The 14144-nt window shown below is 38.8% G+C and overlaps 1 protein-coding gene across 1 annotated transcript in view; it reads left to right on the forward strand.

The window, feature by feature from the left end:
- The first annotated feature begins 6859 nt into the window (after positions 1-6859).
- The window catches only part of IL5RA (interleukin 5 receptor subunit alpha), a 34074-nt gene continuing 26789 nt past the window's right edge, over positions 6860-14144 (forward strand). Inside the window, exons 1-3 of the mRNA XM_068559143.1 lie at positions 6860-6877; positions 12238-12322; positions 13852-13997. Coding sequence (XP_068415244.1) covers positions 6860-6877; positions 12238-12322; positions 13852-13997 — 249 coding nt within the window. The remainder of the gene's footprint in view (positions 6878-12237; positions 12323-13851; positions 13998-14144) is intronic.

Consider the following 14144-nt stretch of genomic DNA (forward strand, 5'->3'; position numbering starts at 1 on the left):
GTCCTCAAGTCCATTCTCTATGTCTGCATCTTTATTCCTGTCCTGCCCCTAGGTTCTTCAGAGCCTGGTTTGTTTTTTTTTTTTTTTTTTTTTTTTAGATTCCATATATATGTGTTTGCATATGGCATTTGTTTTTCTCTTTCTGACTTACTTCACTCTGTATGACAGTCTCTAGGTCCATCCACCTCACTACAAAGAACTCAATTTAGTTTCTTCTTACGGCTGAGTAATATTCTGTTGTATATATGTACCACATCTTCTTTATCCATTCATCTGTTGATGGACGCTTAGGTTGCTCCCACGTCTTGGCTATTGTACATAGAGCTGCAATGAATATTGTGGTACATGACTCATTTTGAATTATGGTTTTCTCAGGGTATATGCCCAGTAGTGGGATTGCTGGGTCGTATGGTAGTTCTATTTTTAGTTTTTTAAGGAACTTCCATACCGTTCTCCACAGTGGCTGTATCAATTTACATTCCCACCAACAGTGCAAGAGGGTTCCCTTTTCTACGCACCCTCTCCAGCATTTATTGTTTGTAGATTTTTTGATGATGGCCATTCTGACTGGTGTGAGGTGATACCTCATTGTAGTTTTGATTTGCATTTCTCTACTGGTAAGTGATGTTGACTATCCTTTGATGTGTTTGTTGGCAATCTCTATATCTTATTTGGAGAAATGTCTGTTTAGGTATTCTGCCCATTTTTGGATTGGGTTATTTGTTTATTTGCTATTGAGCTGCATGAGCTGCTTATAAATTTTGGAGATTAATCCTTTGTCCGTTGCTTCATTTGCAAATATTTTCTCCCATTCTGTGGGTTGTCTTTTCGTCTTGTTTATGGTTTCCTTTGCTGTGCAAAAGCTTTTAAGTTTCATTAGGTCCCATTTGTTTATTTTTGTTTTTATTTCCATTTCTCTAGGAGGTGGGTCAAAAAGGATCTTGCTGTGATTCATGTTGTAGAGTTTTCTGCCTATGTTTTCCTCTAAGAGTTTTATAGTATCTGGCCTTACATTTAGGCCTTTAATCCACTTTGAGTTTATTTTTCTGTATGGTGTTAAGGAGTGTTCTAATTTCATTCTTTTACATGTAGCTGTCCAGTTTTCCCAGCACCACTGACTGAAGAGGCTGTCTTTTCTCCATTGTGTATTCTTGCCTCCTTTATCAAAAATAAGGTGACCATATGTGCGTGGGTTTATCTCTGGGCTTTCTATCCTGTTCCATTGATCTATATTTCTCTTTTTGTGCCAGTACCATACTGTCTTGATTACTGTAGCTTTGGAGTATAGTCTGAAGTCAGGGAGCCTGATTCCTCCAGCTCCGTTTTCTTTTTCAAGAATGCTTAAGCTATTCAGGGTCTTTTGTGTTTCCATACAAATTGTGAAATTTTTTTTCTAGTTCTGGGAAAAATACCATTGTTAGTTTGATAGGGATTGCACTGAATCTGTAGATTGCTTTGGGTAGTGTAGTCATTTTCACACTGTTGATTCTGCCAATCCAAGAACATGGTATATCTCTCCATCTGTTTGTATCATCTTTCTTTCATCAGTGTCCTGTAGTTTTCTGCATACAGGTCTTCTGTCTCGTTAGGTAGGTTTATTCTGAGGTATTTTATTCTTTTTGTTGCAATGGTAAATGGCAGTGTTTCCTTAATTTCTCTTTCAGATTTTTCATCATTAGTGTATAGGAATGCAAGAGATGTCTGTGCATTAATTTTGTATCCTGCTACTTTACCAAATTCATTGATTAGTTCTAGTAGTTTTCTGGTAGCATCTTTAGGATTCCCTATGTATAGTATCATGTCATCTGCAAACAGTGACAACTTTACTTCTTCTTTTCCGATTTGGATTCCTTTTATTTCCTTTTCTGCTCTGATTGCTGTGGCTAAAACTTCCAAAACTGTATTGAATAATAGTGGTGAGAGTGTGCAACCTTGCCTTCTTCCTGATCTTAGAGGAAAGGGTTTCAGTTTTTCAGTAATGAAAACGATGTTGGCTGTGGGTTTGTCATATATGGCCTTCATTATGTTGAGGTAAGTTCCCTCTATGCCCACTTTCTTGAGGGTTTTTATCATAAATGGGTGTTGAATTTTGTCAAAAGCTTTTTCTGCATCTATTGAGATGATCATACGGTTTTTCTCCTTCAGTTTGTTAATATGGTATATCACATTGATTGACTTGCGTATATTGAAGAATCCTTGCATTCCTGGGATAAACCCCACTTGATCGTGGTGTATGATCCTTTTAATGTGTTGCTGGATTCTGTTTGCTGGTATTTTGTTGAGGATTTGTAAATCTATGCTCATCAGTGACACTGGCCTGTAGTTTTCTTTTTTGCTGACATCTTTCTCTGGTTTTGGTATCAGGGTGATTGTGGCCTCGTAGAATGAGTTTGGGAGTGTTCCTCCCTCTGCAATATTTTGGAAGAGTTTGAGCAGGATAGGTGTTAGCTCTTCTCTAAATGTTGGATAGAATTCACCTGTGAAGCCATCTGGTCCTGGGCTTTTGTTTGTTGGAAGATTTTTAATCACAGTCTCAATTTCAGTGCTTGTGATTGGTCTCTTTATATTTTCTATTTCTTCCTGGTTCAGCCTCAGAAGGTTGTGCTTTTCTAAGAATTTGTCCATTTTTTCCAGGTTGTCCATGTTATTGGCATATAGTTGCCTGCAGTATTCTCTCATGATCCTTTGTATTTCTGCAGTATCAGTTGTTACTTCTTTTTCATTTCTAGTTCTATTGATTTGAGTCTTCTACCTTTTCGTCTTGATGAGTCTGGCTAATGCTTTATCAATTTTGTTTATCTTCTCAAAGAATCAGCTTTTAGTTTTATTGACCTTTGCTACTGTTTCCTTCATTTCTTTTTCATTTATTTCTGATCTGATCTTTATGATTTCTTTCCTTCTACTAACTTTGGGGGTTTTTTGTTCTTCTTTCTCTAATTGCTTTAGGTGTAAGGTTAGGTTGTTTATTTGAGATGTTTCTTGTTTCTTGAGGTAGGCCTGTATTGCTATACACTTCCCTCTTAGAACTGCTTTTGCTGCATCCCATAGGTTTTGAGTCATCGTGTTTTCATTGTCATGTGTCTAGGTATTTTGTGATTTCCTCTTTGATTTCTTCAGTGATCTCTTGGTTATTTAGTAGCGTATTGTTTAGCCTCCATGTGTTTCTATTTTTTACAGTTTTCTTCCTGTAATTGATATCTAGTCTCATAGCGTTGTGGTCGGGAAAGATTCTTGATACGATTTCAATTTTCTTAAATTTACCAAGACTTGATTTGTGACCCAAGATATGATCTATCCTGAAGAACGTTCCATGAGCACTTGAGAAGAAAGTGTATTCTGTTGTTTTTGGATGGAATGTCCTATAAATATCAATTAAGTCGATCTTGTTTAATGAATCATTTAAAGCTTGTGTTTCCTTATTTATTTTCATTTTGGATGATCTGTTCATTGGACATAAATATCAATAAAGTCCATCTCGTTTAATGTATCATTTAAAGCTTGTGTTTCCTTATTTATTTTCATTTTGGATGATCTGTCCATCAGATGATCTGTCCATTGGGGTGTTAAAGTCCCCTACTATACTGTCGATTTCCCCTTTTATGTCTCTTAGTATTTGCCTTATGTACTGAGGTGCTCCTATGTTGGGTGCATAAATATTTACAATTGTTATAGCTTCTTCTTGGATTGATCCCTGGATCATTATGTAGTGTCCTTCCTTGTCTCTTGTAACAGTCTTTGTTTTGAAGTCTATTTTGTCTGATATGAGAGTTGCTACTCCAGCTTTCTTTTGCTTTCCATTTGCATGGAATATCTTTTTCCATCCCCTCACTTTCAGTCTGTATGTGTCCCTAGGTCTAAAGTGGGTCTCTTGTAGACAGCATATATATGGGTCTTGTTTTTGTATCCATTCAGCCAGTCTGTGTCTTTTGGTTGGAGCATTTAATCCATTTACATTTAAGGTAGTTATAGATATGTATGTTCCTTTTACCATTTTCTTAATTGATTTGGGTTTGTTATTGTAGGTCTTTTCCTCCTCTTGTGTTTCCTGCCTAGAGAAGTTCCTTCAACATTTGTTGTAAAGCTGGTTGGGTGGTGCTGAATTCCCTTAGCTTTTGCTTGTCTGTAAAGCTTTTAATTTCTCTGTCGAATCTGAATGCTATCCTTGCTGGGTAGAACAATCTTGTTTGTAGGTTTTCCCCTTTCATCAGTTTAAGTATATTCTGCCACTCCCTTCTGGCTTGCAGAGTTTCTGCTGAAAGATCAGCTGTTAACCTTATGGGGATCCCCTTGTATGTTATTTGCTTTTCCCTTGCTGCTTTTAATATTTTTTCTTTGTATTTAATGTTTGATAGTTTGATTAATATGTGTCTTGGCGAGTTTCTCTTTGGATTTTTCCTGTATGGGACTCTCTATGCTTCCTGGACTTGACTGAATGTTTCCTTTCCCATATTAGGGAAGTTTTCAACTAAAATCTCTACAAATATTTTCTCAGTCCCTTTCTTTTTCTCTTCTTCTTCTGGGACCCCGATAATTCAAATGTTGGTGCATTTAATGTTGTCCCAGAGGTCTCTGAGACTGTCCTCAATTCTTTTCATTCTTTTTTCTTTATTCTGCTCTGTGGTAGTTATTTCCACTATTTTATCTTCCAGGTCACTTATCCATTCTTTTGCCTCAGTTATTCTACTATTGATTCCTTCTAAAGAATTCTTAATTTCATTTATGGTGTTGTTCATCATTGATTGTTTGCTCTTTAGTTCTTCTAGGTCCTTTTTAAATGTTTCTTGTATCTTCTCCATTCTATTTCCGAGATTTTGGATCATCTTTACTATCATTACTCTGAGTTGTTTTTCAGGTAGACTGCCTATTTCCTCTTCATTTGTTTGGTCTGGTGGGTTTTTACCTTGCTCTTTCATCTGCTGCATATTTCTCTGTCTTCTCATTTTGCTTAACTTACTGCATTTGGGGTCTCCTTTTTGCAGGCTGCAGGTTTGTAGTTCCTGTTGTTTTTGGTGTCTGCCTCCAGTGGGTAAGGTTGGTTTAGTGGGTTGTGTAGGCTTCCTGGTGGAGGGGACTGGTGCCTGTGTTCTGGTGGATGAGGCTTGTCTTTGTGGTGGGCAGGACCATGTCTGGTGGTGTGTTTTGGGGTGTCTGTGACCTTATTATGATTTTAGGCAGCCTCTCTGCTAATGGGTGGGGTTGTGTGCCTGCCTTGCTAGTTGTTTGGCATAGGGTGTCCAGCACTGTAGCTTGCTGGTCGTTGAGTGGAGGTGGGTCTTAGCGTTGAGATGGGAGATCTCTGGGAGAGCTTTTGCTGTTTGATATTACGTGGAGTCAGGAGGTCTCTGGTGGACTAATGTCCTGAACTCGGCTCTCCCACCTCAGAGGCTCAGGCTTGACACCCGGCCGGGGCACCAAGACCCTGTCAGCCACACGGCCAGGTACGTGGGGAGTTTCTTGCCTTTTGGGAAGTCTGAGGTCTTCTGCCAGCATTCAGTAGGTGTTCTGTAGGAGTTCTTCCACATGTAGATGTATTTCTGATGTCTTTGTGGGGAGGAAGGTGATTTCCACGTCTTACTCCCCTGCCATCTTGAAGGTCTCTCTCATCTAATAACAAATGATCTGGTTCCTTTTTGGCAACTGCAAAAACAATTACCTTGGGGATCCCAATGGCTGTCCTTGCACATGACATTCACTGACTTGCAGGACATCTCATTGAGGGTCCCAATCATTTGTCATCTTGCAAACTGAAGCCCTTATCTCACCTGGCCATCACCTCTCTGCATCTCCTCTGTGGGGACCTAGGCCCCTCGGTTCCTACTTGTGCAGTGGCTTCGAAGGGCCTGCCGTCACTCACCGTCTTGGGCTAAGCCTGGAGGTCCCCTTTCAAAGGCAAAGACTCCCACCTGGCTCAGACACTTGATACATTAAGTGCCACTCTTGTCTATTCACACCCGGGCAACATTTTTTTTAAAAAGTCAGCTTTGCAAGTCAGTGGGCTGGAAACTCCCCAGACAGAAATGGAACAAAGGACAGGAAAACCCAGCTAGGTTTACTTAAATTGAAGGTACCGAGGAGAGGACAGCTGAGGTGCTACACTGGGAACCGGGAGATGACAGAAAAGGGAAGGTCCCAGGGTGCACGCAGACTGACATGGCCACCATCACAATTTGTTCAGGGCGCGTCCAGGCTACAGATGCCAGCAACTGATGGCACCCGGAAACTCCTTCTCCCTCCTCTGCCCCCTCCCATGGCCCACACCCATTTACCTGAGGGCGCAGGACCTGCTAACACAGCAGAGAAGGGTTAATGCATCCCCAGAAAACTGAGAATTGCTGCTCAGCTTGTAGGGAATAGTGGATGCCCCGTTTTTCTGTCAAATCATGTGCCTGGTATTGTGTAAGTAACAGAGGCGCTATACACACTCTAGTTGACTGAAGCACGTAAAGAAAATAGAAACGCAGTGCTGGAAAGTGCCCAGAGAAAACTTGATTACCTTGTCACCCAGGAGCAAACGTTCATTTCAACTCCTGAATAGAACAAAGCATCTTGAAAGAGAATGAAAATGCAGATGAGACAGTTATCAGATAGTGGCTATCAGGACAAGAGAGATCCTTCACTTGACAGCAGTTTAGTCCTCGGGAGTTTCGGTTAAGGCTCGTCCAGAATTGCCCGCTCACAAATGCTCCTTGATATTTGCTTAGAGTAGCCCTGCTGCCATCCCATCGTCAAGGAAACTGGCTGTGAGTTTTTAACCATTACAGCTGCGATGATGAAACAGTGAAGGAGATCCGTCTCTAAGTCAAAAAGTGCACCCAGAGATAAGGTTCACTTTCAATGCCCTGCGGCTGCTTCTGACGACATGGCACTGCACTTCTCAGTAAGTGGGGATCCAAGGCTGATTCATCTCAGAGTGAGTGAGCAAATGTCTCTTTCTCTCTAATAATACCCTGGGCTCCACCTCCTAATAATTTCATTACATGGTGGGGGCGGAGGGGGGATAGGAAAAGTGACAGAGAATGATTTATAAATATATGGCAAACTTTTAAATAAAGAAAAGGGGAAAACAAAACCCCTTGAAACTCTATTACTAGCAGGGACAGAACTAATACTGGTGCTATGGACATGGTATCAGGCAGGTCATATAGACTCTGGGTGTAGCATTCTATTCCTGTGTGTTGGCTAAGTAACTGAGGTGTGCAAATCCGTGCGAAGGTGAGTCACGTTAAAATAACACCTACAGGTTTTGTTGATGCTTGTGTAAGAGGCTTGTTTCCCACCGTTGCAGATACTTTAGTGATTAAAATGAGAACATGCGTTCTGCCAAGATTTCTGAGGAAATATGTGAATTTAGAAAATAGGGTACAGGATATAATAAAATATCTCAATATTTTGAGGAAGTTTCAGTTAATTGAGAAAGCTACAAATTAAGAAACAAAAACAACAAAGAAGGAGATGATTGCACTGCCTCTAACTGAAGGCATTCTGCTTTTTGTTTCTTCTGGGGGTTCTAGGATTTTCAAGGATTTTCTAGGATTTGTATATAAAATGTACAAAAACTTGCTGAAATATCTCACTTGGTTTTATGTTCACTAATTCAATTTTCACCCAAAGCAATGTAAACATATTTCCATGTATACAGAAGAAATGGATGGAATGAAAAAAAAAAAGGAGAAAGAAAGGAAGACAAAGAAAAATCAGAATCTCTTATTACTCTATTAGCCTAAAATTCATCAACACATGTAAAATGACTGCTTTTATAGCCATATTGATTACTGTATTTGATACCCAATTTAATGAATTATCAGGCCGAAAATTCCATTACCTGGTACAACGTCTACTTCTTGTAAAAGGGTATGCCCTCTTTCACAGTTATTGCAAACTAGGTTAATGTAATGTAGCTATTGGTTCAAAGTTTGCATTTCAAACATAATAAAGTTTTGGAATACAAATCACCTCATTTGTTTTCATTACTTGAAATGCTGCTTGGGGAAATTTTTAGGCAAGTTACCAAAAGTATTACACCTCCCCCCCCAAACAGACCAGGCTTGTAACATGTTCCCAGCCTGCCGTGCTCTCATCTAACTTGTCCCTATGCTAGGTTTTACCCTAAAGAGCTTGACATGTTAAGCGTTGTGTGTTAATTTGCCTTTACTCTGCATAGGGCCAGGCATGTGCAGCACCTGCCCTGCACCTGACACTGTGCTAGGTGCTGATGGATGTGGTCCTGGCTTTCTGCTACTGAGTACAGTCGTGGGAAACAGGAGCACCGCAGGAGACAGGTAAGCCCGGGAAAGGGGGTGGGTTTGGGGAAGGGAACTCATGGATGTGGGATGACAGTGCACCACGTGCAATTCGCTAGAAGACATCCAACCACTGGGAGATTTGCAGCCAACTCCTTCTGCCAGCAGTTTCCAAATACTCAGGGTGGCAGCACCTTTTCTGCCTTGGCTAACGAGTGTTTATGACTGTGGCAACAATTTGAATCCCTGAGTTACATTTTAGGACTATTTCAGAAAATTAATCAGAGGTTCCGTAGCAGGAAAAAAAAAAGTTGCCTGCCTTACATATGGTCCTTATTACTCACTTGTGTTTTTAGGAGTGTGTAGATTTCTCATTTGGGGGTAAGGCAACATACCTAGCTACCTAGCTAAACATGTCATTTGCATTTTACACCTTGGGTTATTTATTTATTCTTCATCCCCCAAGAGATAGGTTTTATTGCTGATTACACTGTACAGGGGGAAAAAAAAAAAGAAAAGACGAAGTAAAAAGTAAACTCTGCTTTCAAGGGCTTAACAGACCATGAATCCTCTCAGTTGCTTTTCAATTTCTGTGCACTGAGATTGAGTTTGAATTCACTGTCACCACAGTTGACTCAAAAAGTTTCTTTAAAAAGGGTAAACTCAACTTTGGTTATAAAAAACAAATGTACCGGGCAGCAAAATATGTGGGAAAGAGAGTGGGGAAAATATTGTCTGAACTTCAGTAGAATCTGATGAGTTCTCAGGAACACTGGGGAAATCTGTCGCCAATTGTCAGGACTTCACCCAACTTTCCAGAAACATCTGTAGTGCAAGAGATGGTGCTCCGGTTTCCTCTAAATTTCAAAGAATGTAACACCTACTAGAAGCCAGATTCTCAGAGAGCGCTCGAGAAATTGTAGATTGACTCAGCGAAATGTCACACGAACAGCAGCCCATGGGCTCTCTAAGACACTGAGCGTGCATTTGTTTTGTTTTTTCTTTTCTTTTTTTGGCTGCATTGGGTCTTCGTTGCTGCACGCAGGCTTTCTCTAGTTGTGGGGAGCAGGGCTACTCTTCTTCGCGGTGCGCGGGCTTCTCATTGCGGTGGCTTCTCTTTGTTGCAAAGCACAGGTCCTAGGCACGCAGACGTCAGTAGTTGTGGCCCGCGGGCTCAGTAGTTGTGGCTCGTGGGCTCTAGAGCGCAGGCTCAGTAGTTGTGGCGCACAGGCTTAGTTGCTCCACAGCACGTGGGATCTTCCCGGACCAGGGCTCGAATCAATGTCTCCTGCACTGGCAGGCGGATTCTTAACCCCTGAGCCACCAGGGAAGCCTGAGCGTGCATTTCTGACAGTCGTAAGTAGGAAACCCATGTTTGCTGCATTCTGCTGAATCTGAATCTTATTTTAACAATTTAATGGTTTTCTGGGGGATTTTAACTGGTAGCCATGAAAAGAATGAATTGAACATGTCATTCTGATATATTTTTAAGGTAGTGAAATAGCCTATTGCACAATGAAATATTACCCAGTTGACATCTATATAGCAGTGTATCTTTGGATTAAAGAGATGACCTCAAGAGATTCAAGTTGTTTTTCCAGCAAGGGTGATTGCTATGCCTGGAACCAGAAATATTAAGGCGACATGAGCAAAGGCTGAAGGTGCTTTCAGGGAACAAGCACAGCAAACAGAATTATAGAAAATACGGGATCAACTGTCAAATCTCCAGTAATACCCAGCCTTGTATGGAATTTATCTGGCCCACAAAAAATTGTCATTCTTGGTAAAATTTATACTCCCACTTGAGTATCTTATGTTACTTATAAGACAACCATTTTTCATTCCAACCTATCATCCTGTTTAAGAGAAAATATCACAATAAGATGGGGAAAAACAGTGTATGGCTGTTTTATGGCCAAATAATTAATCATCAGAAAATTTTTGAATGATTAAATTTGAAAAATAATTCTATTTTCAACAGCTATAAAATCAGAACACATAACAAATTCTAGGGGAGACTGCTTGGTTGTATAAAATATTCAATTATCTCCCCACTGAGACATTCAATAGTTTATTACGTCAACAATTTAATTGCAAAGGATAGACATTTATTATTTTTACACGTATGGTTATAACTTACTACTTACTCTGCCAGGCAGTAGAAGTCACTCCAGAATATCAATGTTACATTTTTTTCTGACCTAGACTTCTTCCTGTTAATGATGATTACTGCCAAGTTAGAACACATGTGATATTATTTCCGGAAATGCTGACATTTCAAAGACATCACCTTCTAAACTTGAAGAGGAAGCTATCTTTGTTGTCTGTTAAGGATTTTTAATTTTTGCTTCTCAGGCTCACTAAATTACTAATGCTTCCCTTTAATTCCTTAACATTCTCACTTATTGAAACCTTTAAAAATACTAGAATACTTGCTTTTATTGTCACTGTTGTTTTAAAAATTCTTTTTCTACATGGTGTGAAATCATCAGAGAGAAAGAAACAGGATTATTCTTATCAAAAGCGGCATAACTCTGATTAGTAGTACTTAAGTTTATTTGAAAAAGGAATTAAATGCTTTGTATGCTGTTTCTGTTTTCTATGTTGTGACATTTTACTAATTTCATTAGCAAGTTAAGCAGTGATAACAGTAAGTTAAGTCGTAAAAGTGAAGAAAGCGTGGTTTTTGTACTTCCTGAACGTATCCATTTAGCCAAGTTCTATCTTCTGTGGTTCTACCAGAATTGTTTGGAAAACACCAAACCATTTAAATAAATCTTTAAATTGAAAATCATGTCATTTAAATTAGTATAGAACAAAGGTTTTATGGTTGGAAGATCTGAGATTGGGTCTATGCTCCATGATTTACCAGACACGTGATTTTTGGCAAATTATTTAACTTTTTAGACACCTTTTCACCATTGTAAATTGGATAATAATCACACACCATTTCACTGGTGGGGAGGCGCCGGAGGTAGCTCATGAGAGAAAACAGGAAGAACTGCTTTGTAAAAGTGAGGGCAGCACACAGCAGGTGGAATGTTATTCTTGTTCTTTAAGTTCATATGAAAAGTGCCTTTTGAAATTTTCGGAGGAAACACTCAAGATTTCTAATCTACAATTCCCAACAAGAGATCCTCCACTCTTTTCTTTCACATGTAAAAAAAAGTTGCTGAAATGACCTAACCACTTTTTCAGATGGCCACACTTGAGTTATGCTAACTTTTCTACTCTAGATTCCTTTTCATTGTCCGCTTATTTCAAATAAATAGAAATATTGTTTTTATCTTCTCCAGGCCTATAACTATGTTTTCATTTTCTTTTATAGTCTGTTCCTTTCTGGCTTCATCAAAAAATTCAGCCTCTTCACAGTTCAAAGTACCACACACATTCTAGGTTTGTGATACAAAGTTTCTCTTTCCCACATTAAAACTGTTTTAGATTTAAGTTTCTTGTCATGTTGGCTCATATTTAAATACTTATTAATGAAACTGGCAATGGTATTTACTTTCAATTTGATTAACTCTGCCTAGAACTTTTACCGTTCAAAGATCTGCTCTGGTCTCCCGCTGAATAGCAGTCCTCTCCTATTTTCTTTCTTCTCTTCCGGCTTTGTAAGGCTGTGTGCAAGGCCACCAGAGATGCCTTTCCTCACTTGTGTGTGTGTGTGTGTCAAGAACTCTAGTTCATCCGTTAGGACTCGATTCAGAAGTCCCTTTGCTCCTACTGTGCCCCATAAACATCTTTATGGGAGCAGCTTTTAGACTGGAATTACAATTATCGAGTTACACTTCATTCTGCCCCTCAGATTACGGATCCACACTGGCAAGACAAAGCCTAAGATTTTTTCATATTGGTATTTCTAACACGTAACAGAAAGTTCATAAATGTTCGTTAAATGGCAAAATGACTACATTTCTCTTTAGAAAGGAGCTGCCAGTTTCTCCTTAAAATGGCAACAGGTGGCAATTTGGATTTTTGTCTCTGTTTTCTGCAGGATGTGATCATCATGGCACCTGCATCACTGATTCTTTTGGCGGCCACAGTGATACTGCAAGTAGACTTACTTCCTGATAAAAAATGTAAGCACCGTCTATTAAATTCAATATTTCTTTTTTTGAGAAAAAGTACATTACAAAAAGGATAGCATTATTTTCTCCTAAATAATAATTAACTAGGAAATGATCATTTTTAAAAAAGGGATGGAACATTTATTCTTATCAGAATGCAAACTCTTTAAACCTGCTATATTTGAAGAAAGCAAAGTCGGCTGAAATGCACACCTTATGCTGCAGTTTACCCACACCTCATATTCCAAGTGTGGGTAAACGGGCACTCAGAATAAAGCTGCAGCTGATGGCCGTATTTGGAACCTCTTCCCAGGCAAGGGAATGGTTCCAAGCCCTCACAACCAAAGAATAAGAAGCTTCCAGTACGTTTGCTTCAGAAACTTGTTGATCAATGGGTTTAAGAAAAAAAGAACTGTCACATGGTTCCCCCATCAGCACTGTCTAAGAGACCTTGCTATGACCACGAGAATCTTCTGTATCTGCACTGTCCAGTGATAAACTATCGAGCACTTGAAATATGGCTCATGCAACGAAGACAATGAACATTTGAGTTTATTTAAATTAAATAGCCACATGTGGCCAGTGGCTACCATAATGGGCAGTGCAGTACAGAGCCTCAGAATACTGTATGTGGCAGGTGTGGAAGCAGAGTCGGGGAAGGCTACTGAATATTAAAGGTCAGTGGAAACATCCTCACATGTAGTAAATTAATCAAAGGAGGTTTCATAATTGTACAATATTGTAATTTTAGCAAAAATTATAAAGTTGTATAAACATATGCCCAAGAAAAAAGAGAATGAATGTATCACATGCTAATGTCACTCTCGGTGATAGAAGTGTGGGTAAATTTTCCTTTTCGTTTTTGATCATTTGTGCTTTCCAAGATTTCTAAGAAGAACAGGCATTGATTTTGTAATTTAAATGAAATCTTTTATTTTGTGAAAGCTTTCATTTTCGAGGCAACATTAGAGAGCGGTTCATTAACGGGGGGAATAGAACACTTTTCTTTCTATAAATGCCTATTTGAGTAATTTTGCTCACAAGTTTTTTTGACCTTGAATAATAAGAAATAAATCCATTTAACATCATGAACCAGTACATACGCAAATATGTGAGTACACTTATATAATAGAAACAAGAGGTTCACGAAACAGTACTTCTTATATATTTGATGCACCTGGTATTTTCTATTCTATTTTCTTCCATGTCATTAAACACATTGCTACCCACAAACTAATACATTATTGTAGTCCATTAATGGATAATGACCCTTTGAAAATTATGCTTGTATTGAGTAATGATATAGTAAAATATTCAGATTTCAATAAAATACCTATAGATGTTATAGGTAAATACCTGGGCAAAGTTAAAAAAAAAAAAAAATGAGTTAAAAACAGTTCTAAGGAAACTTTTCCCAAGATTATTTCAGGCTACATTCTGATAGCCATAATAAAATACTATACTACACAACAAAATACTTAACAACTTTAAAATGTTATGTATAATTAAACATTGTGTGGCTTTTTTCTTTTGATCTACAGTTTTACTTCTCCCACCCGTCAATTTCACCATTAAAGCTATCAATTTAGCTCAAGTTCTTTTACGCTGGGAACCAAATACTGATCAAGAACAAAGAAATGTCCAGCTAGGGTATCACGTGAAAATAAATGCTCCACAAGAAGAAGATGTAAGTATTTATTCTGACGGCAATCCTTATTTAAATTTTAATTTTGACTGCATCTTCCTTATCAAAGGAATTTTAACTAAAAAAATAGAAAACCACTAAAGGGCTTTTTGTTATATTCCCAGTAGAGCAATGTCTCTATTGAAATGA

This window comes from Eschrichtius robustus, chromosome 12, assembly GCF_028021215.1.
Source record: "Eschrichtius robustus isolate mEscRob2 chromosome 12, mEscRob2.pri, whole genome shotgun sequence".
Taxonomy (NCBI): Eukaryota; Metazoa; Chordata; class Mammalia; order Artiodactyla; family Eschrichtiidae; genus Eschrichtius; species Eschrichtius robustus.